The 25816-nt window shown below is 38.6% G+C and overlaps 1 protein-coding gene across 1 annotated transcript in view; it reads left to right on the top strand.

The window, feature by feature from the left end:
* The window catches only part of CACNA1E (calcium voltage-gated channel subunit alpha1 E), a 295321-nt gene that overhangs the window by 14197 nt on the left and 255308 nt on the right, over nt 1–25816 (top strand). Inside the window, exons 2-3 of the mRNA XM_087960861.1 lie at nt 10434–10539; nt 11768–11907. Of these exons, the coding sequence (XP_087816987.1) occupies nt 10434–10539; nt 11768–11907 (246 nt within the window). The remainder of the gene's footprint in view (nt 1–10433; nt 10540–11767; nt 11908–25816) is intronic.

Below are 25816 nucleotides of genomic sequence, written 5' to 3'. Positions count from 1 at the left end.
AAAAAAACAATAATGAGCGACCAGTTCACTCTAGTTGTGTGGACTGCTTTGTTTTGTTTTGTTTTAACAGTGCTATGTTGTTTTAACTTTCATTCATTTGATTTTATGCTTTCTCTGGGGATGGGTCTTTCTTTTTGACAGTTGAGGCAAACGAGGGAAGGAGAGGCACCCTGTCAGATGGTGAATTGAAACTGAGGCAGTGGTTGTCATGGCAATGCCAAGTTGCATCCAATTGCTATGGTAACTGAAGTTTGAAAAAGACAATAAGGCAAGAAAATAAATCACATGATATAACTTTTATTTTAATGAAGAATATATAAATAAGAGGAGCTTTTCAATGAAAAAATAACCAGTAAAAGCGGTTCTGTGCTTCTATTTGTTCTTATTAAGTCTGTAAACACACGCTCACACACACAAACACAGAGAGAGTCAGAGAGAAAATTGTGTAATTCCATGTATGGAGGCAAACTGATAAATGAATATGAATAAAATCTTGCAAGTAATACATTGGTGGTGGCATTTGTTTAGATTTGTTTTCCCACTCTAGTTTGAAGGGTCAGAACAGTTCACAACAGCTTAAATCTGCTTGCATTAATTGGTACTTGAGGTAACAAGGTGATTAAAGTAGATACATCTGTACCTATCAAAAAATCCCAGTATCTTACATCAGCTTTAAAAACACTTATTTAATTAGGCTACTTTTTGTAGCCTAAACCATAACATGAAACTGTTGCTGAGACTGTGTAAGTACAGAATGTCCTGAGAAACTGCTAGAATGGATTTATTTAAAACAACAATGTACTTTCAAAGGATACTGTTAAAATCATATGTGCAATTTAATTATATCAATCCCTGTCTAATGTATGACTGGAAGGGAGGCAGCTTTGCTCATATGGTGTTTACAACTTGCATTCCCCCATGTCTTTCTGTAAATGCAAGTGTGCAGGATGGCATTCTCTAATAAGAGAAAAAAAATACAGACGAAACTAGATCTTTCAATAGCAATAGCAATATATATACCTTCACAGTGCTTTACAGCCCTCACTAAGCAGTTTAGAGTCAGCATATTGCCCCAGTCAGGGTCAGCATATTGCCCCAATCTGGGTCCTTGTTTTACTGACCTTGGAAGGATGGAAGGCTGAGTCAATCTTGAGCCGTTGAGAATCAAGCTGCCAAACTGCAGGCAGCAGGCAGCAAGCAGAAGTAGCCTGGAGCACTGCATTCTAACCACTGTGCCACCATAGCTTTTTCAAGTAACCAGATCAATTGTGGGGATTATGTGTACATAATTATCTGTGTGGTTTAAGAATATTTTGGTCATTATCATTAAAAGAAGTAAAATATTTCCTTACCAAATGGAGAAGAGAATGCTGCTCCTTCACTTTGGAATGTGAATTAGTGGTCAATTTCATCTCAGCAAGTCCTCACACTTCCTTCCCAGCACAGTGCCTTGCCTTGCACTCCCAGGAGCTGGTGGGATTTGAAGTCCAAAATACCTGGAGGATACCAGTTTGCCTATGCTGGATATAAGCAAAGCATCAGCAAAACACTAGCAATAGCAATAGGACTTAGACTTATATACCACTTCATAGTGCTTTACAGTTTACAAAACAGTTTACTAAACAGTTTACAAAATCAGCATATTGCCCCCAGCAAAAGAGTAATAATACTTCTGAATAGCAGGGAGCTGATGAAGACTATCATAGGAGAAAGCACTTACTCCCTGACCCATGTCTTTGTCATTCAGTTTTCCATCATAGGAACTGAGGGCTGGACTAGGTCTGGTAGGAAAAAAAACTGTTATGTGGTTATGTGTCTGAAGTCTTTTCATGTCTGTTTTGATTTAGTATTCTATAAGGAGAAAGTAAATAAAAAGAGCAGATTACCAAGACTCTAGGCCTCATCCTTAGTGCTCCATCGCACCAAGTAATAAGCATACAATAAACTAGAATCTTGATTTACTTGAACAACTGCTGCCTAATAACTACAATAAGTAAGCAGAATGTGTTGTGGGTTGGTCACCCAAATGGATTTGGATAGTCTAATACAAGTTTTCTAAACAATTTCCTTTTGTGTTCATGCTTAGTTGAACATATGGTGGCATGCCTTTGTTTTGTTTGTGTTATCCTTTCTGTTTTTATCATTTGGGCACATTCTCATAAATTGAACAGAATTGATTCATAACAGCTTTGGCTGTCCAAGAGGTGATTTGTCCAAAAATCAAAGATAATTTAAATTTACAACACATAGAAGATGCTGACATGTTCTCACTTGCTTCTGTATATGGGAGTGGTAGAGAGGGGTCAGTCTGTGTAAATTCAGGATGTCACATGTTCCAAAAATGCCTATCCAGCATTATATTGCTGGGTTACTAACCAGGTTCAGGGTTCACTTCATTAAAATCTGATTGGACACTCCAGAAGGAATCTAGGATGACTACAATCATAATTCACTTGCTGACGTCCAGGATCGTAACAGGGAATTGTGTAGATTTAGCACGTGGATTTGGGTTTTGGGTGGAGGGGTTGTTTTTACACATAAGCTTTTTCCAAAGTAAAGAGATATATACAGGTAGTCCTCAACTTACAACCATCATGGTGCCAAAATTTGTTATTAAGTGAGACATTTGTCAAGTGAATTTTATTCCCATTTTATGACTTTTCTTGTCACAGGTGTTAAGTGAATTACTGAAGATATTAAGTTAGTAACAAGATTGTTATGTTAGTCTGGCTTCCCCATTGACTCTGCTTGTCAGAAGGTCGCAAAAAGTGATCACATGACCCCAGGACACTGCAACTGTCATAAATACATGCCAGTTGCCAAGTGGCCAAATTTTGATCACATGATGTTTCAATAGTTGTAAATGTGAAAAATGGTCATAACTCACTATTTTCATTGTCGTTGTAACTAAACGACCTGTTGTAGGTTTAGTACTACCTGTACTATGATCTAAAACTGCTATTACACATTTTCAATATGCAGCTGAAATGGGAGACACCCCACCCCCCTTTCAGCCTTCTGGCCTCTTTCTCCATCCTGGTCTCTTCATTTTCTCCCACTTATCCCCCTGCCCTTTGCCTGCTCGGAAGTATAAGACTTCAGATGTGCTGCAATGTGGCAACCCAAAGATGATAGAGAAGACCTGGCGAGCTAGCATTTTATTAGTATTGGATACTAATAAAAGACTTCCACCATTGTTCCGCTGCCAAAGAAGTTCCCTAACGATAACCTCAGCGCTTTTAGACCAGTGGCACTCACTCCTATCGTCCTGAAGCGCTTTGAGAAATTGGTCTGCCAGCACATCATTTCTGGTCTTCCGCATACATTTGATAAATACAGTTTACATACAGAAGAAATAGATCTACAGAGGACTCTATAGCCATCACTCTTCACATTGCTCTGACTCACCTAGAACAGTGGGGTGGGGGTAGGGGACTATGTGAGGATGCTTTTTGTAGATTTTAGTTCTGCATTTAACACAATTCTTCCACATAGACTAGTGTCTAAACTTCTGAACCTTGGACTTTCTTATTCAATCTGATTTTGGATTAGGGTCAGATTACCTCTTCAGTCCTTATTCTTAACACTGGTACACCACAGGGTTGCATGTTGAGTCCCTTATTCTATACTCTTTATGTGCATGACTGCATTCCCACTCATGCTAGTAATACTATTACTAAATTTGCAGATGATACAACAGTGGTGGGACTCATCTCTGGGGGGAATGCGTCTGCCTACCGAGGTGAGGTGGACTGGTTGCTTTCGTGGTGTGGAGACAATAACTTGGTCCTCAACAGCAATAAGACCAAGGAGCTTATAGTGGACTATAGAAGGAACAGATCAGACATCCAGCCCTTGCTTATCAATGGAGACTGAGTGGAACAAGTGGCCAGTTTTAAGTTTCTGGGTGTTACCCTAAAAGAGGACCTGACCTGGGGTGCCCACATTGCAGCCCTGGTCAAAAGGGCCCAGCAGAGATTATACTACCTGAGACTTCTCAGAAAACAACTGAATGAAAAACTGCTGGTGACCTTCTACTGCTGCACCATAGAGAGTATCTTAACTTACTTCACCTCTGTATGGTTTGCCAATTGCACAGTGGCAGATAGGAAAGCACTCCAGAGGGTTAACATCATTGCCCAGAAGATCATTGGTTGCCCTCTCCCCTCTTTGGAAGAGCTTTATAACTCCCGCAGCCTTAAGAAAGTTCAAAACATTCTCAAAGATCCATCTCATCCTGGGAACCCTTTTTCTGAACTAGTACCATCCGGCAGATGGTACGGGACAATAAAAACAAGGACAAATAGGCTGAAAAACTGCTTCTATCCCAGGGCAGTAGCTCTGTTGAATTCTACTATATAGTGCAGTGCTGGTGTGGTTTTGGGGGTTTTCAATTCAGTGTGTGGAGTGTGATGTGTGCTTATGTTTATTTTCATGGTCATGATGTGCACTGAAGATGATGTTTGATTTTGTTGTATGAGGTGCAATGACAATAAAGTAAAGTAAACTAAACCTGGAACATATTTCTGTACTTTATGAATATTGTTACCTGATCTGTCCCTGAATGGCAGGTTGGAGATGAGTACCCAATAAAAATGGAAGCAATTATAATCCACTAAAATTAACCAACAGCAGGTAACTGCATGGAAAATAAATGTTGAAAAAAATAAATAGATAGACCTGTTCGCATCATCTGTTCTGAAATTATACACAAAATAAGTGTCTTCTATATTATCTAAGGTTTGCAAGTTTAAGAACTTTTAATGGTACTTTCAGTGAGGTTTGCTTCACATAAATGGCCAGGAAATCTATGTAATTTCTCTGTCTGGCAACAGTTGAAAGAACATGAGCATGGCCAGCAGGAAAAAAAACATCTAATTATAATTAAAATAATAATTTAGGAAATCATTAGTCTCCATATAATCTCTAAAATGTTAATTTACTTATAGATTTGTTAATATATTTTGTATTATATCAAATCACTATAGTTTCACATTAACTAAGGAAACCAGGAATTTCCATAGGTGCAACTTCTTTTAATATTGAATAGCAAACTAGTCCAGCTGAGAATTATATGGAAAAAAATGGTTGAGAGAACTTCTTCATGAACTTAAGAACACATGGGAAGTTCTGCAAGATTTTTATTTGAAATGTCAGATAATTTGATCAAAGATCATTAATATCGCATCTAGCTTGGCTCTGAAGTTATTCTTCATTTTAATAATGAACTGTATCTTGTTAAATTGCAAATTCTCCTGTATCAATAATTTAAAAATGCATTGGGTTTTATATTTAACTGAATAGTTAGGAAGCAGAATTGACCAACTACCCTAATTTTAAACTATATTATCTAGGATTTACAGATATAAAAGTAGAGTTTAAAAGTGAATTAATATCTTCTGTTACCTGTCATTTTGTCATCTGAGAGTTTATTTATTTTATTTATGTTTTGTATTTATCAACTGCCCATCTCCCTTGGAGGAGGTGGGGTTAATGTTCTCCTTCTTTTTCTAAAGATGTTTTGACATTTTGCAAACCTTCCGAAAAAGTTTTACATCCAAATAAACTTCACTTTCTATTGCCTACAACCTAAATGTTGTTTTAAATAAGGACATAGACAATTTTCATAAAACATTTAGTTGGGCAGAGAAACCTATTGATTTCAGTTTGCCATTTCTCATTATATTTCAACCTAGCAATTAAAACTAGTGAAGCATTTGTTTTCCCTTTCAGCCTTAAAAGTTTGGGGGAAGGAAGGAAGGAAGGAAGGAAGGAAGGAAGGAAGGAAGGAAGGAAGGAAGGAAGGAAGGAAGGAAGGAAGGAAGGAAAAGAAAGGAATATTAAAATAGCAGAGTGGGTCTAGTCCGAAGAGTTGTGAGTTGGAGAGATTAAAGGTAGGCATGCTCTCAATAGAAAGCCGCAATTGTTAAGCCGCAATTATTTATATGCCATCCGAGTAAATACAAATCTATTATCTATTTAGGAAAAACTTTTCAATAAACTTAAACTGATGTTTTTCCTTAATATCCCATTCTGGTAGCTATTTTATAACAGTCCTCTTTTTAAATGGTACATAATCTATGCCAGGGGTCTTCAAACCTGACAGCTTTAAGACTTGTGGACTTCACCTCCCAGAATTCCTCCTCCAGTTATGTTAGCTGAAGAATTCTGGGAGTTGAAGTCCACAAGTCTTAAACTTGCCAAGTTTGAAGACCCTTGCTCTACGCCAAGTTTCAACATAAAGAGTCTTTGGAGGGAAGGGCAGGATGCTTGAGGTAGCTCATCATCTAATTAGTAAAGGGTACTGATCTGTAGCTGTAGCTTTCGCCACTCTTCTGAAATATACTGCAGTTTTATTCACAGAAAGCATTTACACACACACACACACACACACACACACACATATATATTCTTAAGTTTTCGCGGGTACTTACATGTATGTTATTCAGCTATGTTTGGGTATTTTCCCACGTCATTATAGTTGTGCTTTTAAAGATTCTGCCGAAACGTTCCTACAACTTTAAAAGCACAACTATAATGACGTGGGAAAATACCCGAACAAAGCTGAATAACATACATACATACATACATACATACATACATACATACATACATACATACATACATACAAGCAAATGTATAATTTATGTAACTAGCACATACAGTAAAAGTTTCAGAAATAGATAGATAGATAGATAGATAGATAGATAGATAGATAGATAGATAGATAGATAGATAGATAGTGTGTAGGTATGGGTGTGTAATATATATATGGGTTATGGTGAGGTGATGTACTCAACTCAACAACATTATTTTTCCTTGTGTGGAAGATAAAACATATACTTGTCATGACCTGTAGTATAGACAAATTTATGGCAATACTAAGTGTTTTGATTACTAAGAAAATGGGAACTAAAAGAAGATAAATGGGAGGGTTATTTTTGCTTTAATTTCTTTTTGGCTTCTGCATGCTCAGATCTCATTCTGCCAGGCATTCTGCCAAACTTAATAGAAGAGAGTAACTTCCAATGTAACTTGTTAAGTGTTGAGAATTGTGTACTGTTTTTTGGTTTAAATAGGAATCTCAAAATTGCAATATATACATATAAATATGCTACACACTCTATGCTGGTTTTTTTTCCTGGAGTTAAAATCTGAAGATATGAGACTAACTTCGTAAAATCCTTGTCATTTCTATGTGTACAATTGTTAAGGAATGTAACAGAATCCCCAATAATATATTCAGTAAAGAAAAAAGGGACATTTAAGGAAGATACTTAGAACAGAGAAATATTAATTCTCTAAAACCTGATTCTTTTTTTTTTAATGAGAATGTTCTATTTTTAAACCAAAATCTCCAAAATTGCTTTAATGTTTTTCAAGAATTATGTTGAAACTCTGTTTGCTGGCACATAATATTTTACACAAATCCCTTGGTTTCTAGCACATTTGTGCAAGTAGTAATTGCAGCTGAAGGATCTGGGAATAATTCATAATTATTGTTACTGATTATGTGAAATCAAGGTTTATATTAGGAATTATGGTCAAATCATCAGTTTTGGCATCTTCCTTGTACAGTTCATTACATCACCACCTTCCTCTGGCACTTTTATACGGATGAATAGGATTTTCAGCTTAGCTCCCTCTGGTGTCTCGTGAAATATGATAGAAGACACTTCACATACAGAAAATCTTTGACTGCAGTGATCCAGCTCTCACTCCTACTTCCATATTCCAAGGCATTTATTTGACTCATGTTTCCTCCATCCTACACTGTCCTGCCCTATTCAGAGAAACAATAACACTGGCTTTTTAAATTCCACTTGACAGTGGAAGAGAGCAGTCTATATCCTATGTGGCTAACCCTCCACTCCCACCCCAATGCTCCCCCCTCTCTTTTGCTGGAAATCCTGTCTGTTAGTTATAAGTGGAGAGGAAGATTTGTTTTTCTTCCATTCTGTCGTGTCCGTCGCTAGGAATGAGACTCGGAGCCAGTGACTTGGTTCAGCTCATTTATTAGATCTCCGAGATCGGCTCGGCTCGAGAAGGGAAAAGTGGCGGCTTTTATTCTTTGGCCGCGGCAGCCGCGGCCAATGACACCGCTTTGAATCTCCCGTGATTAGTTTCCACCAATCGCGGGAGATTCGCGGCGGGCCAATCAGTGCGGCTCGCTCGGCCAATCAGCTCGCCGCGCGTCTTGACCAATCACCGTGCGGCGTTTACGAGTATGTAAATGGCTGTACAGAACACATTCAGTCATATCCAGTTCTTGGACTGGATATGTGCCTGCACTTTTCTTGACAAGATTTTTCCGAAGTAGCTCGCCATTGTCCCCTTCCTAGGGCTGAGAGAGAATGCTTGGTTCAAAGTTATCCAGCTGGCTTTATGCTTAAGCAGGCTGCGGCTGGTGCAACACTTGGAAAGCAAGGATGAAGTGTTTTTCCCAGCATTCTGCAACCTACACATTCCAATTATTTTCACTCAACCCTGATTGTTTTGCAATAACCTACCAAGAGTTTTTGGTCACATCCCAGAGATGGGATGTGTCAGAGATGGGAATTATAAGCTTCTCAGACCAGCAGGTAGAACTCTCTAAGCTTAGGCTGTCAGTGATCAGAAAATACCAGTTGCTGCAGGCCAGCCAAAGAAGCAGTTGCTCCTTTCCCTTTGTATCTTTTAGCATCTCTCCTTACAAATCTCTGAGGTCCTGTGAATTGAGTAAGAAAGCTTTTGCTAAGAGGGTAGAATTTAGCTTCCTGAGAGGTCTGAGTATCCAGTTTACAATCAGAAAACACTTCAGGTACAGGAAAAAGCAGGAAGTTTACAATGTTCTCTCATACTATGGTAAATACTAATAGAAAGACTCCAGCTTGAGCACATGCCATATGCAGTAAATAGCAAAGTCCCAGTGGTGGTATTCAGCAGGTTCTGACCAGTTCTGGAGAACCAGTAGCGGAAATTTTGAGTAGTTTGGAGAACTGGCAAATACCACCTGTGACTGGAGATTTTACAGTATCCTTCCCCTGCCACGCCCACCAGGCCACGCCCACAGAACTGGTAGTAAAAAAAAAATTGAATCCCACCACTGCAAAGTCCTAGCTTTTGGCAACTGGTGCATAAACAACAATGGAGTATTTTTTGTCTGCTCCACTTCATGACTAGATCACTCCAACTCATGCAACTAGACTTGGGTGACCCCTGACTCAGTGTAGATGTGGATATAATTTCTAATCAGTTCTCTAGGTATTCCACTGAGTATCGACCAAACTTCCTTTAGTCAGGATGAAAAATTCCTGCAGCTTTGCTTCTAAAAGTGTGCATTTGTTATAGCTACTACAGTTGCAAGAGGAAAGCTAGGAACCAAAATAGAGACAAAATTGGACTTTGATGTGTGAGGAAGGAGGGAGATGAACCATGAGGCAGAGAAAAGGATGGGTTGGGGGTCAAAACCTGCCAGTTCTACATGGATAATTTAGTAGTTTGAGAGATTGGTTCATCCTTGCCTTAATAACCTTGACAACTCAAATTGCCACTTTTAAGTCAATCTCTACCTACACAGCTGATCGGAAAGTGGAAGTCTGTGGCAACACAATATTCATAATTACAACAATTTTATTTCTTAGCTTTCTAAAGCTTCAGAGAGACAGCTTCCCCTTCACACCCACCCTTGACCAACAATGGAGCTGCCAATAACGGGGTGTGTGTGTGTGTGACATGTTAGTCTTTTCAATTGCTCATTCTGAGCATTTGGTTTAATGCAAAAAAGAACCTCTTGCTTAGTGTCAGCATGGGATGAACTCAGCTGCAGTTTTGCTGTTCTTTGGATGGCAATCAGCCAGGGCTTACTTGATGACTGTTTTATGTTGCTGAATTGGCTAAAGAAACTGACAAGACTGAGATCCTGGGGCCACCACAAAAGAAAATTATACCCTTTCTATGGACAATTAATTTATTGAAATTCAATCCACAGTTTTACTGCAACTCATTTATTTATTTATTTTGTATGTTATTTCATCCTTCCTTTGAGAATTTCTAGGCTACATACATACAGTAGCATTATTGTGTCTTATCTTCATTACTGTGCTGTGAATTTTATAGATGTGTAGAACTCTGGTTCTTCTCACTTTTATTTGAAACATCACACACCATAAAATGCTAGGGTGATTTGTTGAAGACACTCAAATGTGTACAAAAATATGTGTCATTCTACTTGGATCTTCTTTTTCATCACTTGTATATCTATATTTATCAGAGTGTTCCACTTTACTGCTCACCCCAAAAATATTTATTTTTCTGGGGTAGGTGATATTAATGAGTATTAAGGGTTGTAGAAGGGGCAACAAAAAAAGCATTATTGAACAAGGAAGACAATTGATTTAGAATGTTCTTCGATTTTTGCTGTTCATTTTGTATTCCTTAACATAATTCTGCACGCCTTTTGAATATATGATTCTGGCAACCATCATTGCAAACTGCATCGTTCTGGCCTTGGAGCAGCATCTTCCTGAAGATGATAAGACACCTATGTCTCGCAGATTAGTAAGTTGACTTTGATTATTATTTGATTTTCCTTTCTTCTAGATAGCACTGAAGTTTTTCCACGGTATAATTTCAGTCTCAAAGATGACAGTTCAGCAGCTATTCAGTTTTGTCTTGACTTTCAGAGCTTGGGTGGGGAGGGGGAGTGTTATCATGATTTAGAATAGTCCTCCAGTCTTTTAGCAAAGTCTGGATATTTTTGTTGTAACTGCAGAGTTCCAACCCTAGTTGGCACAGAACACTCTTGGCTCTTATTTCTTCTGAAAATTAGTCTAGGCCAAGTTTCCATTTTCCTGGTTGTACAGGACAAGAAACTACAAAATGGCTGGGAGCATACAATAAATTAAGCCAAAAGATTGGGGTATGGGAACCAGGATTTATTCCCAAATTTTGTTGTTTGAAACTGTTTCTGCATGGAGCCATTCTGAATTTGAACAAGTTAGTAAGCTTGAAAATTACTAGAAAGTAAATGTTGTATGTGATGGGGAGATAAGATAATGATAGATGCCCACTTGTCATCAGATGAGTGGATTATGCCAATACTATTAAAATGTACCATATGATCAAAATCAGGGCTGTCAAACTTGCAGCCCATGGGCTGGATGTGTCACATGCTGGCCATGCCCCCGCCTGGTTTAGCAAAGGGGGAAAAAGTCCCAATACATCATGTGACACTGCCATGACAACACAAGTTTGAAATCCCTGATCTAAGTAATTGGAATTCTACTGGTTTTTATTATTGCTTTAAACAGGTGTATGGGTATGGGGGAGAGAGGGAGGGAGGGAAATAGAGGGAGGGAGAGAGGGAGAGAGAGAACTACCAGGTGAGATGATTTTCACTACAAAGAGACTAAGCTTAATATTTAAAATCTTTTAGTCCCACATGAAGTGTGGCACTAAAAAAAGAATTCATTGGATGTTGACATGTCATCCTGCTTAAAAATTCAAAATTCTTCTGAAATCAATAAGACTGGTTAGATCTTGTCTGAATTATTAAACAGAACTAATGATGTGGTTCTACTGAATATATTCTGAAAAAGTTCAAGATAGTCTCGGGAAATAGTTTAAGTCTGACCTTATTAAATCCTACTGAATTCAATTGTATTGAATAAAAGTTAATCTAAACTCAAATTAGAAATTAGAAATTGCAGTTAGGGAGCTCCAAAAATTTCTCCTTGACATTTGCTAATTACAATTTCTGATCTGTTTGTTTCCTCTGTTATTGTAGGAAAAGACAGAACCATATTTTATTGGGATTTTTTGCTTCGAAGCTGGCATTAAAATAGTTGCACTGGGATTCGTTTTCCACAAGGGTTCATACCTGCGGAATGGATGGAATGTCATGGATTTCATTGTGGTCCTAAGTGGGTAAGTTTGTCTTATTCATTGTCATTGCATTATTTAAAGCTGCTGAGAATGTTTTTAGAGTGTTAATGTGTGCAAGAACATTTTCTTTTTTTAAAGTAAAAAGCAGGTTCAAGTGAGAGAATTTGAAATAGAAAGGAAAGGCACACTTAAATGTTTTTCTAACTATCTGCTTCATTAATCATTCCTTAAGCCTGATCACTTCCACTTCCATAAGGTTTTTTTTTAAAAAAACAAACTTATTATTTATTTATTAACAAGTTTTAGAGAAATGAATGTAATGAATATAAAATTTTTAAATATGCAAAAAGGGAAAGAAATTCATGACAAACTACAAAAACAAAACAAACAAACAAACAAATCAATAGAGAGGGGGAAACTATTGATGTAAATCATATATTAATCAAATATCAAACAAATTTATAAATTCATCTGAGCTGGTAAAATTAATGCTTGTCTGACGTTACAAAATATCATGAAATCTATGTCACAGAGAAAAACAAAGCAAAAGCAAAAAACATCATGATATTATATTTGATTCTCTTATTTGATAAGAGCCAAATATAGCTGAACTCAAGGAAAATGTTCCTATTCTCAAATGGTAATTTTAATGTTCTAATTCCTAAAGCATGAAAGAAAATTCTGTAGATCCTACACATCTGGACTTGTAAGGTCTTTTAATCTGTGAATTACCAATTTATTCCATGTGTGGCAAAGTACTAATCTTTTGTGCTGTTATCTGAAGAGGCTTTATTGTAAGGCATAACATTGGTAAGACAGGCCAGCTAAGCAACTATTATGTCAATCCTGAGGAAGTACTACAAAATCTCAAGATAATGAAACAACACATAAATGTCCAGTGATTTGAAAAGATGGGAGGAAAGAGCATAGGATTAAAAACATTGGGCTGTAGATTTATGTATAGGCTTGATTTATGCATACTGCAATAAACAGATTTTTCTCTGTAAATATGGTTTCATTCTTGTCAGCTATAAAGGAACTAATGTAGCTGTGTGATGACTGTGAACTTCTGTTATAAGTAAATTCTTGAAAGTGAGGGTTACTTGTCTGGAGAGTTGAGATTTATTGCTGTGTCTGGTATGAAACTTGACACTAATGTTGTTATTTCTTAAATTTGTCCATCTGCCTTTCTCTTCCCAAATCTCTTTATTGGCAGACCTGAAAATGAGAGGGAAGAAAAAGTAACATCCTAATTAGAACTCTAAAAAGGATTTTGTTGATTTATAGCCCTTCAAACAACCCTCTTCTATAGCAGGGGTCCCCAACCCCGGTCTGCAGCCTGGACTTAGTCCGTGGTCCATTGGGAACCAGGTTGTGTCAAGCATGGGCAAGTGCACAAAACTCAATTTGCCTAAGTAGCAGGCATGTACACAAAACCATCTCTTCTCCCCCTGCTGCAGCTGACCGGCAGTGCCATCACTGTCGGTCCGCAGAGTTTGAAAGATTGGGGACTCTATAACAATCAAATTTGGAAAAAAGGAAGCTCTGGTTCCAGTTTTCAAAATTTCTCTATATTTTTTTGTGAGATCAGCAGCCATTCATCCTCATCACAGATTAATTTTCATGTCTGGTAAGAAGTTGCTGTGGAAATAAGGCAGGCGGCTTTCTTTCCAAAACAATTGAATTAATGTATCAAGAGATAGCTGAAGCAATATTCAACTTAGTACCTGATATTAACTTTAGTAGATAGTGTGCAAAAACTGCAATAACATACAGAACTTGAACATTTTTCCTGAATAACTCATTTAAAACACATTTAATAAACCACTTTAAGTTATTTGCACATCCTTTTGTATTGATGCCTTTTTAATGTAGAACTGAGCAATGAAAGGCACAACCACTTCATAGACATTCCAATTATCTGGCGAATGTATTGTTAGGTCCCCTAAAAATCAGTATAGTTGATATGTTTTGCAGTGTTTTGAAAGACACGGGCATTAACAATCCCTATAGGGCACATTTAAGAAAGGTTTGGAGAGACTTACAGAATGCTTGCTCAATGGGTTACCAGTGATGATCAGATCAAGCTGATATATCAATACATTTCATTGTTTAACATTAGATTTTTTTTCTCTCTCCCTCTCTGAATTATATAAGTGTGTATGCATGCAGGCACAAATGGACATAACATACACAACACAAGTTGGAAATATTATGAATATTTTTGGGCAAAATATACTTTGAATAGATCAACAATTAGTGCAGTAGTTAAGGCACTGGGTTAGAAACTGGAAGATTCTAACTCCCACCTAGCACAAAATCAGCTAGGTGATCTTGGAAAAGTCAAGGTTTCTGAGCCCTAAGAAGTAGGCAGAGGTAAAATTACTTCTGAAAATCTTGCCAAGAAAATTGCAGGGATTTGTCCAGGCAGTCATCAGAAGTTATCATTGACTTGAAGGTACCCTCCCCCATTAAAAAAAAAAGCCCTTTGGGTATCTTACATTGGCCTCTGGACAATAAAACCTGAATGTTCATGGTTGTGCAAAATATGTAAACATACAAGAGCTACTTCTTTTAGACTGGGTATGCTTATTGGCTTGTGTGGGAGTGAGGAGTGGTTCATGACTTCTTTTGTTTTCTGAAAAAGTCCAGTGCAAACTAGAGAAAATACCTATAGTATTCTCTTCCAGGAGGAGAATTTGACTCTAGAAATTACGGCGGTTTGCTCTTTGGGGCGTTTTTCCTACATTGGATATGGAGGATATTTAGAGGTACTTTCTAGAGTTAGCAGGAAAACTCAGGTAGTGAATGGAACTGAGAGTATGATTCCAGATAACAGCTGTGGCTTTTCATAAAGACCTGATTCCAGTTAATCAGGCAATTAGGGATGAGAAAGATCTTCTTCTCAGTGTTGGAGATTCACTTCCAATCCAAATAAATAGCATGTTGGCAGGAAGCATCATTTAACAGACTAACAGAATAAGGGAGTTGGAAGGGATCTTGGAGATCTTCTAATCCAACCCTCTGCTCAAGCTAATTAATTGTTCTAAACTGTGAGGAAAGTTCTCCTTAGTTCTAGGTTGCTTCTCTCCTTTATTTATGTTTTAATTTATCTATGATATGTTAGTATCATGTAAGTCTTACATTCTTGTTAATGAATGGCATCCTAGCTTGTTGGGGACTAAGGAATGCCTGAAAGATGAGCATTTATGGCCATTGGTGTCCATTCCTATACCGAAACGGGGGGAAAGTGTCTTCATGATGTTGCAAATAGGTGGAAGATAGATTTACTTCATAGATTCATGGAGCATGTTTGATCACAGACACCTTCCTTGTCTTTCTATATATGCAAATGGAATTGATGAAGAGGTTTCCCTCACTACCAGCCTGCTTGGATTCTAGGCGAGATACAGAGGAAAGAGAGAGAGAGAGTGCTTCTTCTCTCTAATATTATTACTATTTCACCTGTACACTATTCCTAATTGGCTGTAACTGCTAGGCTGCTACTTAATAACCTGATTTGACGTACAATGTTTACACAAACAGTCAGTGAAGTTTTATCCATCTTCTCCTCTGCTTTATTTTTCCAATAGCAGAACAACTTTGTCATTGTCTCCAGGGAAAGTAGGCCTAGCTTCACAACTGGAAAAGAATGTGATAGTGCTTTTTGTGATATTGTCTATAATAGATTAGGCAAGGCAGATTGTTTTATGTTCTTCCAAACATCTGACTGGAATTATGGCAAATGACAGAAAGTGGAAGAGGGAAGGAATTTGGTAATAACTCTGTTGATAGGAATAGGACCTTCTAGATCAGGGGTGTCAAACTCACAGCGTCACGGCGGCGTCATATGACATATTGGGACGTTTCTTCCCTTCACTAAACCAGGCATGGGCGTGGTCAGGGTGTGACATATCTGGCCCACCGGCTGGGAGTTTGACAGCCCTGTTCTAGATCAACTTGGAGAACGTAGCAAATATACCATATGTGCAGAACTGCATATTTCATTCCAGGCATATGGAATCTGTGAGAAAGGGACTTCTGTCTTTTGCATCATTATAATAAATGTTAAAGTGTGTTTGTTTTTCCCCCCAGTTCCATTCTATTAAGAACTAAGTTGAACTTTACTAGATTAATCAAAATATTAGATCTCTGGCTAGTGTTTGGTTCATATAAATAATAATATTGACAGTTGATTTGGATTAAGAATGTATGGATTGTTGGTTATCAATGTTGTCAGTTGTGTTTGGTTTTGGACCATAAATAACTTTTGATAGATTGTTCTTTTGTCAATTTGATTTCGCAACACTGTCATAACTTTTGAAATTTTCACCTTCCCTATTTCTCTACTTGTTTATACTCTCACATTCATTGACAGTGATCTTTATAGAAGGCAATCACAAATTATTTAAAAAAATAATTTTGTAGCTTAATGTAATCTGGAATCTGAATCATAATTTCCTGTAGTTCCTGCCATTAGAATCTAGCAGCTGGAAGTTAAATTGCCCAGACCAAAGGGCAAAACTTGGAGAATAAGAGGTCGCTACCTGTGAGCAGATGCTGAATTAGATTAGGGTAGAAGTGCAGAGATACTTGATGTTTTCCTGAATAGTTCTAGGACTATATCTGACTTTTTGAAGACTGAATGGAATTCTCTTAGCTGTGCAAAGGCCAATGAAACTTGAGATCCAATTTTCCTCATAATAATTATGTGTATGAGAGATTCTGTAATAAGCCTGCCTTATTTTTTTTAATGTTAACACTAATCACAGTATTAATTTTAAAACTGATGTGACTCTATCATTTGAAACATAAGATACATCAGTATTATTGTATTCAAAGGGGGAAAAGTGAAGCAGGGATCATAACATGAACTTCTTGTTTCTGTTATAAAACAACAAAATCTTTTATCTGGTTGTGTTTATAATTTTTTAAATGATTTTATAGGTTTTTCTTAATCTTTGATTGGGAGTCACCTTGAGTTGGTTGAAAGATGGACAGTTATATAAATGTTTTAAATAAACATGATTGGTATATTGATTAATGTGCCCTTCCTTGTTGCCATATTAATTTAATGTAATCTAATTTTTAATGGATGTCAATGGTTTGAGTTAGGCCAGGTCAGGAAACAGATACCACAACAAATACTAGATCTCTACTTCATTGATATAGGCAGGGGTGGGATTGAAATTTTTTAACAACCATGGCTTAGTTGGTGGGCATAGCTTGGTGGTCATATGACTGGGTGGACGTGGCTTGGTGGACTGGCTGGGCAAGGCCAACTCAATATCACTCACATCGATGCATGCATCACCTTGCCTGGCCTCTCATGATTGTGGGGATGCTGCAACAGTCGTAAGTGTGAAAAATGGTCATAAGTCACTTTTTTCAGTGCCATTGTAACTTTGAATGGTCACTCCACCCAAGCAAAGTAGCAAGAAAGGAGGGAAAATAAACTCCAGAGAAGTTCCTGAGACAGGAAGTCTAGTCCTGCCAAGAATATAATAAGGGTTAACAGAGAGGCAGTTTCTGTAAGCAACACCAGAATGTTTCCTTCCTGCTTTCCTTACAGGATTAGGCCAGTAATTTCTTCTAACAACTGGTTCTCCGAACTGCTTAGAATGTTAACAACCGGTTCTAGCGAATAGGTGCAAACTGGTAGAATCCCACACCCTGGATATAGGCGTTTTAGAATTTTGAAAGCCTGCCAGTGTTTCCCCTTCCTTCCCTTTTATACCAAAGAGAATCAATGCAGGACAGTCTTTAGTTTTTTTCTTACACTTCCTTGTTTTCCCAAACTAATCCCATGTTTTAGTCACGGTTGCAATATATTTTTCTCAAGATCAGCCTTTTGCTGTGTACAAGAGATTTGTGTTACTCTAATAGTAAGAAGCATTTGTATTTGGAATTCAGAGCCTTATAATTGCAGATAGAAAGAAATAGTTTTGTATGGCAGAAATTATAGTTCAGAGCTTTATGTTTTATAACATTAAGATTATTTCGAGATTTTGGCATAGGTTTATATTGTACAGCCGGCCCAGGAATAGAATGGGCTTTGCAATTTTTTTCCCTCTGTGAAGAAGTAGGTGATACATTTTTGAAAGACAAGAGTACAAAAGCCTAAATAAGTTCATTACACTGGAAAAGCCCTGTCCTGTTCAAGTGGGTGACCTCATCTAGCATTCTTCCCATCCCATCATTTAAATGTTGACGGCATTCTGGACCAGCTGCTTTAGCTGCTTATAGTCCTCCATGGGCTACAGTTTGACTTATAATTTTTGTTTAAAATCAAGTTGCTGGTTTTTGTTCTTAAATTTGTTAAATATTCTTCTTTCCAGTATCTTTGGTTATGTAGCCAGATTTCAGTATTTTACTATTTTAAATGCACTGCAACAACACTGAAACAATGTGTTTGGTGTGTGAAATGAATACTAATCCATTCCTAATTTCCTCATGCGTTACTGTTAGAAAACATTTTAACCCGTTTTATTAGGATTGTTCTTTTTATTTAATTGCATATTATAAACTGAGATAAATATATTTCTGAGAATTAATTACACACCTAAAAACTATGGAAGTAGTGATTAGCTCTCCCTTCCTAAATTGTATCCAGCTGGCCACAACCTACTGAGAGGCTCCAAACGTATCAGCTGGGAAAAAGAGCAGATTTCATGGAAAACTTCGTTTAAAAAATTAAAACGAAAGAAAAGAAAAACTAGAAGACAAAGTACATATTGATTTTCCCTCCCTTCATCTAAGTAGATGATAAGTGAACAATATAGATAGATCTTTGTTTAACGACTGTTCAAAGTTATGAGAAAAGCGACTTATGAGCAATTCTCACATATATGACAATCGCAGCATCCCCGGGATCAGATGATCGGAGTTTGGATGCTTATCAAATGATGGTTGCAACTTCCTGGGGCCACATGATCACCATTCGCTACCTTTCCAGGACAGGGGTGGGATTCAACTGGTTCAATGACTATGTTTTGCTGCGCAAGTGTGTAAAAAAATCCTTAGGCTGTGCCACCTGGATAGCTGAAAAGCACTGTGCGCAGGTGTGCAGTGGATTGAAAATCCCCCTCTTTCCTGCTTTTTCAACCTCAGCTGTGCCACGCAAAGCAGCTGAGGTTGAAAAAGCAAGAAATTAAAGCAGGGATCCCCAACCTTTTCGCGCCGCGCCCGGTTCCGGCGTCAGCTGGGCGCCGCGGCCCGGTTCCGGCGTCAGCTGGGCGCCGCCATCTTTTTTGACGAAAAATCACTTCCGGTGATGTCACGGAAGTGATTTTTAAATCATGATAGCGGCGTCAGCGCTGGTGAGCTTTTTCGGGTAGAAATGGCTTTCTACCGGAAAAAGCTCACCAAGGCGCTGGCGCCACCATCTTTTTTTACGAAAAATTGCTTTTTTACCAAAAAGATGGCGGCGCCCAGCAACCAGCGGCCGGTAAGGCTTGTTCCACGGCCCGGTACCGGTCCGCGGACGGCGGTTGGGGACCCTGAATTAAAGGACAGGTAAGAGCCCCAGCGGGCGGGTGGGCCAAACAGCAGCAAACACAGACACGGTTCAATATCTGCTGCCCTTCAGAGCTACCAGTTCCATAAAACCATGCAGAATCGGTATAGCATCCCACCCCTGTTCCAGGAGCTTCTGACAAGAAAAGTCAATGGGAGAATCCAGATTCACTTAGCAACTGTGTGATTCGCTTAACAACCGCAGCAAAAAAAAGGTTATAAAATCCGGCATGATTCACTTAATTGCCATACCACTTAGTGATGGAAATTCCAGTCCCAATTGTGGTTGAAAATAAATATTAAGACCTTAACTAAAACACTCATAAGCAATTGGATGAATGAAAATTGTCCCCAAGATGGAGGAATTCTTTGAAATCCGCCAGGCAGTTTTTCAATAAGTATAACAGATAACAGATAATCAGAGTTGGAAGGGACCTAATAGGTCATCTAGTCCAACCCCCTGCTCAAATGGGAGACCCTACACCATTTCTGACAAATGGCAGTCCAATCTTTTCTTGAAAGTCTCAAGTGATGGCGCTCCCACAACTTCTGAGGGCAAGCTGTTCCATTGGTTGATTGTTCTCACTGTCAGAAAGTTTTTCCTTTTATTCTCCAGTATATTTGATTCCAGTTGCTTATGAAAAGCTTGCAATCTATTAAAATGACTGTTTGGAAGTGTTAAATTGTGCATGACAAACACAGCTTATTAAAAAAAAATGGGGAGAGGGATTATTATTATTATTTTCTTCTAGTAATGACCAAAAAAACCCCTAATTTGATTTGCAACTCAAAACTGGTCAAACATTTAAATTGGAATCATTAGCAATCACTAAGTGGGATCAAGTACAGAAAAAAAAACATTAATTCCTAATTAGCATAATTATCAACATTAGAAAGTTGCTTATTAAACACGCATGCAATACAGTGTTATCATCTATGAGAAATAAGATACTATTTTTAATTCTAATTAGCATTTTTGACTTGCATTCTTAGCATGGGAAAAATGAGAGGAATATTATCTTAGTGGCCCCCTTTGAGTGGAAAGTGCAGCTCCTTGTTGCAGGAAAAAGCTATGCAGCAGTGAAAATGAGAAGTTCCTGATTTACATTTTAGCTTAGACACTGAAACTGTGCTATAAAAACTGCAACCTAAGCTCTCAAGTGGTTTGTAATGATCAGGGCAAAGGCATGTTAGCTTGGCTTGTTTCCTGCTGCAAGAAACCAGTTTACTCCTTTCCAAGATGAAAAGCAAGCAAAAAAGCAAATGAAATAAGTAGGTTGAGAGGAGACATAATAAAGACGAATCCAGGTAAATGATGCAGCAAGAAAACAATTTGGGTGACTGTGACTGGAGCTATGAAGGAAGCTCAGGGGAAGCTTTGATGGAGATTGCCACGCCAAGATATATAAAGGAAGGATCAGGTCACTTCAATCTTGAGGCCTCTGGAAAATCAGGATTGGAGCAACCCATTTTTCTTGATATGAGTGTGGGGAAAAATAATTGAGGGTCTGTGTCTTAAATAAAGCCTAGTGAAAGAGAAGGGAGCCCAGAAGAGAAGAGCACAAAGCTACAATGACTTCGCTTTTTATCCAAATAGCTATAAAGTAGTTCTGTTCTTTCTGAAAGAAGAAAGGAATCGGATACCATTCCCCATGTAGTTTTGAAACGTAAGCAAAGTAGAGAAGGTAGGTGGGGGAAAAAAGATAAATCTACTTATGTATTTATTTCATTTTTCTCCCAACTTTATTAAAAACGGTACTTTGTTACCATTAGTAGATTGTCTCTCTTATAAGCAGATATTTTGCTAGTAGATTTTAACAATCACCTAGAGACCCAAAAGTGCTTTTTCCCAAGAGGCAACTGGACTTTCTGGTGTTTCTTTGGAGACATTTTGCTTCCCATCCAAGAAGCTTCTTCGCCTCTATACATTGAGAAGCAAAACATCTTCAGAGAAAAACCAGAAAGTCCATTTGCCCCTTGAAAAAGCACTCTTGGGACAACCATGACCTGGATGGTTAAAAAATCTCCATAGACAATCACCTAGAGCAGTGATGGCTAACCTTTTCAGCTTGGTGTGTCGAAAATCGGGAAAAAGTGTAGCCTTCCTCGGGTCGTGTGTCACTTCAAGAAATATCAATAATTTGGTTTATGACGGACTGGGCTGGGGTGATCACACAGGGCTGTGAAACTCGTCTCCCTGGTCTCAGGGCTGCAGGTGCAGGATGTGGGGATCAGAAGGCCACCTTACAGGGCTGTGAACCTCATGGATCTCCTTTCCTCCTGTAGCGTTCCTGAGGTAATGAAACTGACAAACCTCAGTTTATGGCGGTTAAAACTGGTTCTCTGCTGCAAAGATCTTGCGGCAGCGGTGACACCACGCCTCCATGCAACAAGCAGGGAGCAGGGATTGGAGCAGAGCACAGGCAGCCTCTAAATGTGCAGGTTTTCCCCACACCAACAGGCGTGTCAGTCAAAGTGCCTTGGCGTGTCATGAGTGACACGCGTGTCATAGGTTAGCCATCACTGACCTAGAGCAGGACTGTCAAACTCACGGCCCACGGCCCGGATGCATCATGCCACGCCCACGCCCGGTTTAGTGAAGGGGAAAAAAAACAACACCTTGCTATACATCACATGACGATGCGGTGATGACACCCCTGACTTAGAGAGTATTTTTTTTACCAATTAAAGATAGGAATGCACCAAATGATTCAAAGGAAAGTACAAAATGCAATTTTCAGTTATTCATTAGGTCCCAGAGAACATTCACCATGAAATGTGAATTTCCTATGTAGTAGTAAGTACTAGTAGGAACTGAAAACACTGTTAGACCGTTAGGAGTTTTGAGAGAAAGCCATGACTGCCACAGAGGCAGGGCTGTTGCAAGAGGTTTGGCCTTCTAGGCATTCCATTTGGTCAACATTATCTTGATGTTACATAATCTTAAATAAAACATGCATGCTCACATATGCATAAAACTGATTTATTTGGGCAACTCATATTACTTGAATCTACCTTGGGCCATTCTAGGAAGGGGAAATAAAGATTCTCTGAAAGACCCCTATAATTAGTCTTGCTTGAAAGAGAAAAGGGATTAAGTTAGAGAAATCTTAATAACTAGATACTTTTTAAATTGCTGAAGTAAAAGTTTAGTTGTATTTTTTTCTGCTAACTAGTTATAAATAGATGGGAGAAGTAGCCATATATTTCCTTGCTAATGGAGAAATGGAACAGATGTTCAGAGCTTGCACTCTGTTTATTTCCACTGAGATAGTGTTTATAAAGGAGGTTAAGGTACCTAAAAATACAAACAGCAGCTTTGGGTTATCCAAAGGCATATAAAAGCAAAAAATAAAAATAAATAAGAATGTGCTGCAGACTGAGGTTGAGCTAGAGCTCAATTTATTTTAGTTATCTGGGAGGAGTTTGATCCTATTGGACCTGCTGAAGTGGATGGTGTCCTCATGGCTGTTAGCTTGGCCACCTGTATATTAATTCCACTTTACACCTGGCTAAAGTCTGTGGAGAGGTGATGTGTAAATTATATTTTTACAGTGATGAATTCTTCTTTGAAAGAGAGGTCCATCCTATTATCTCTTAAGCAGGTAATGGTTCTCCAGCTCCTCAAGAAGCCATCAATGGAGCCAACTTCTGTACTATTGTCTCACCTTTTTAAGTAAGGTTGTAGAGAAAATGGTTCTGTAGCAGCTCTGGAGATCTTTGGAGGATATCTAGACCTCTTTCAGTCAGGATTCAGGCCTAGGTATGAGACCAAAGTGGAGTGATTGGGCTTGTGGGTGGCCTCTGGAGAGAATAGGATGGCAGTGTTGCATCTAGCCTTGCTTTCTTCTTGACCTCTCAAACAGCAGTGGTATCCTCCCTGGTTTGGTGATCGCGCATGTGTGTGTGCAGCTTTCCCCACACCAGCTGAGGCCTACAGCACCAATCAGCTGAGAGGATAAAGAAGAGAAAAGCACAGGGGCAGGTGGGAGCGCTGATCCTGTGCTTTTCTTTCTCCTGTCAGCTGATCATCAGAGGCTTTTTTTTACTACCAGTTCGAATGAACTGGTGCGAACTGGTAGCATACCACCCCTGCTCTCAAAGGTATTTGGTACCATTGATCAGAATATCCTTCTGAATTGGCTTATGGGGTTGGGAATGGGTGGTACTGTGCTACACTGGTTCTCTTCCTTCCCCCTTGGACTGGCTTCAGTTAATTTTGGGGGAAAGGGGTACAGCCCTTTGAGGCCTCATTCTTCTCTGCTCTTGCCATAGGAGCAGAAGAGGGCTTCATTCTCTTCTGCTCCTGTTTATGGTCTACATAAAACCACTGGGTGAACTCATCTTATGGTATGGGATGAGGTATTATCAGTATTCTGATGAAACCCAATTTTGTATCTCCCCTAATGCTGCCAAAGTAATGCCCTAGAGCAGGGGTGTCCAACCTTGGCAACTTTAAGACTTGTGGACTTCAACTCCCAGAGTTCCTCAGCCAGCAAAGCTGGCTGAGGAATTCTGGGAGTTGAAGTCCACAAGTCTTAAAGTTGCCAAGGTTGGACACCCCTGCCCTAGAGGTTCTTCCTTGGAAGCCAGAGGCTGCAGGGGTTTGGATGGGTTCCAAGCAGGGTTCAACTGACCTCTAGTTAGACTGAATGGCTTTGGCTATTCCTAGTGCTGGAGACTTTTCCATCTTTCGTTCTGGATGGGACTTCACTACCTCAGACAGGACCAAAGTCTAGGCAGCTTCCTGGACTCAGGGCTCTTGTTTGAGGAGCAAGGGACTGCCATAGCCAGATCGAGCCCTGCCCAACTGAAGTATCAGCCTTAACATATTAATGGTTGTGTTTCTATTTATACATGTCAACGATTTGTAGCATTCCAACCAGTTATCTGAAACATTTATCTATATACAGTATGTATGATATAGTGGATAAGGCAGAGAGTCTCAGGTTTTTAGTTCCCCCTCAGAACAGAAACTGAGACTGGCCCAAATTCACCCAACTGGCTTTCATGCCTAAGGCAGGATTAAACTCAGTCTTCTACTTTCTAGCCTGGGTGCATTAACCACTAGACTACACTGGTTCTATTTTAAATCGTGAATCATAATTTAGCAACCTCTAGATACTAAACATCGCTCAGCCTGATAATGATGCCTTCGCTATTAAGCCATTTGTTAGTGGAAGAACTTGAAAAGATACCTTTGCTTTTGGCTTTACAAGCCAGCAGTGAGATTAATTAGTAGCAGCACTAAATTAAAATAACTGCTGGCTTTTCTGTTTCTAAGGGAGAGCAGACTTTATCTTAATACATTTTATTGTAACCTGAGATACTTTTGCAACAAGTCCAGAAGCTCAGATAGAAAATCCTTTTGATTTTTGTATTAATGTAGAAAATTAACAATTACATAAGTTTTAGCAGATGTAGAATATCCATCTCTCTATAATATCTAAAGCCCAATGCTGTAATGTGAGAATAGAGGTGGTAAGCGTATACAGATTAGAAGTCTCCAAATTTTCATCAAAGAGAAACTGGAGAACATGTAATACACAATTCCTTTAGATTGCTTAAGAATTGTGTAACAAAATATCCAGTATATAGAGTCCAAGGCACCAGAATTTCTGGCTGGGATCACAACCTTCTTTAGTGACTAACTTTTGCATCTGCTCTTTGCAACAGAAATTTTAGTGCTGTGTTATCTGGTAAAGACTGGCTCTTCTGTGGGGATCTTTCCTCTGCAGGCAGGAATTCAGTTCCCCTATCAATCTATCCCCAGGTGGTTCCTTGGTATTTGCAACTCTTTGTCTCAGACTGGGTTTCATGTGAGACTCCCTGCTAAGCACAAGACAAAGAAATGTAAAGCTTCTAAAAGGATGTGTGGAGGGAGGCCAGAAGAATGTGAATGAGAAATTACTCGTAATTTGGGGGAAGAATGATGTCAGCTAGGTTTTTAGGGTACAGAAGAGACAATGACCTGTTGAGAGGTAAACTAGACTTGCTAAAATTCATCTTCATCTATCATTTTTACATTTTAAATTTTAACAAGTCTACTATTTTGTTAGAGTTTCTTTCCTTAAGTTTTTTTTTAACTTTGAAAAATACAGCAATTTGCAAACAACAACAACAAAATCATCTTCACTTTCTGCTTAAAGTCAGAGTCCCTGTTCTAGGGTTGCTATCATTTTAGTTGGGAGGTTCATGTCTATCCCTTTGCTCAGTCATGACAGAAATTAAAAGTCTCCAGAATTTTACTAAGAATCTCAGAGTCTTGATTGAATTTACACGCACAGATTAAATAAAGTTAAAATGTGAAAGACTCTGAAATACACATATAAGTATGTATATACAGAAGACACTTCAAAGGGTGGAATCATATAGTATTAGCTAATCCACAAGTGGAACTTCCAAACATACTATTTTTATTTGCACATGTGTATAA

Source organism: Notechis scutatus, chromosome 3 (genome assembly GCF_049901735.1).
Source record: "Notechis scutatus isolate UNSWTSFEM ecotype Mainland chromosome 3, rNotScu1.2, whole genome shotgun sequence".
In the NCBI taxonomy this organism is placed as follows: domain Eukaryota; kingdom Metazoa; phylum Chordata; class Lepidosauria; order Squamata; family Elapidae; genus Notechis; species Notechis scutatus.
Note: the sequence above shows the minus strand (reverse complement) of the source record. Positions and strands in the feature narration are given on the sequence as shown.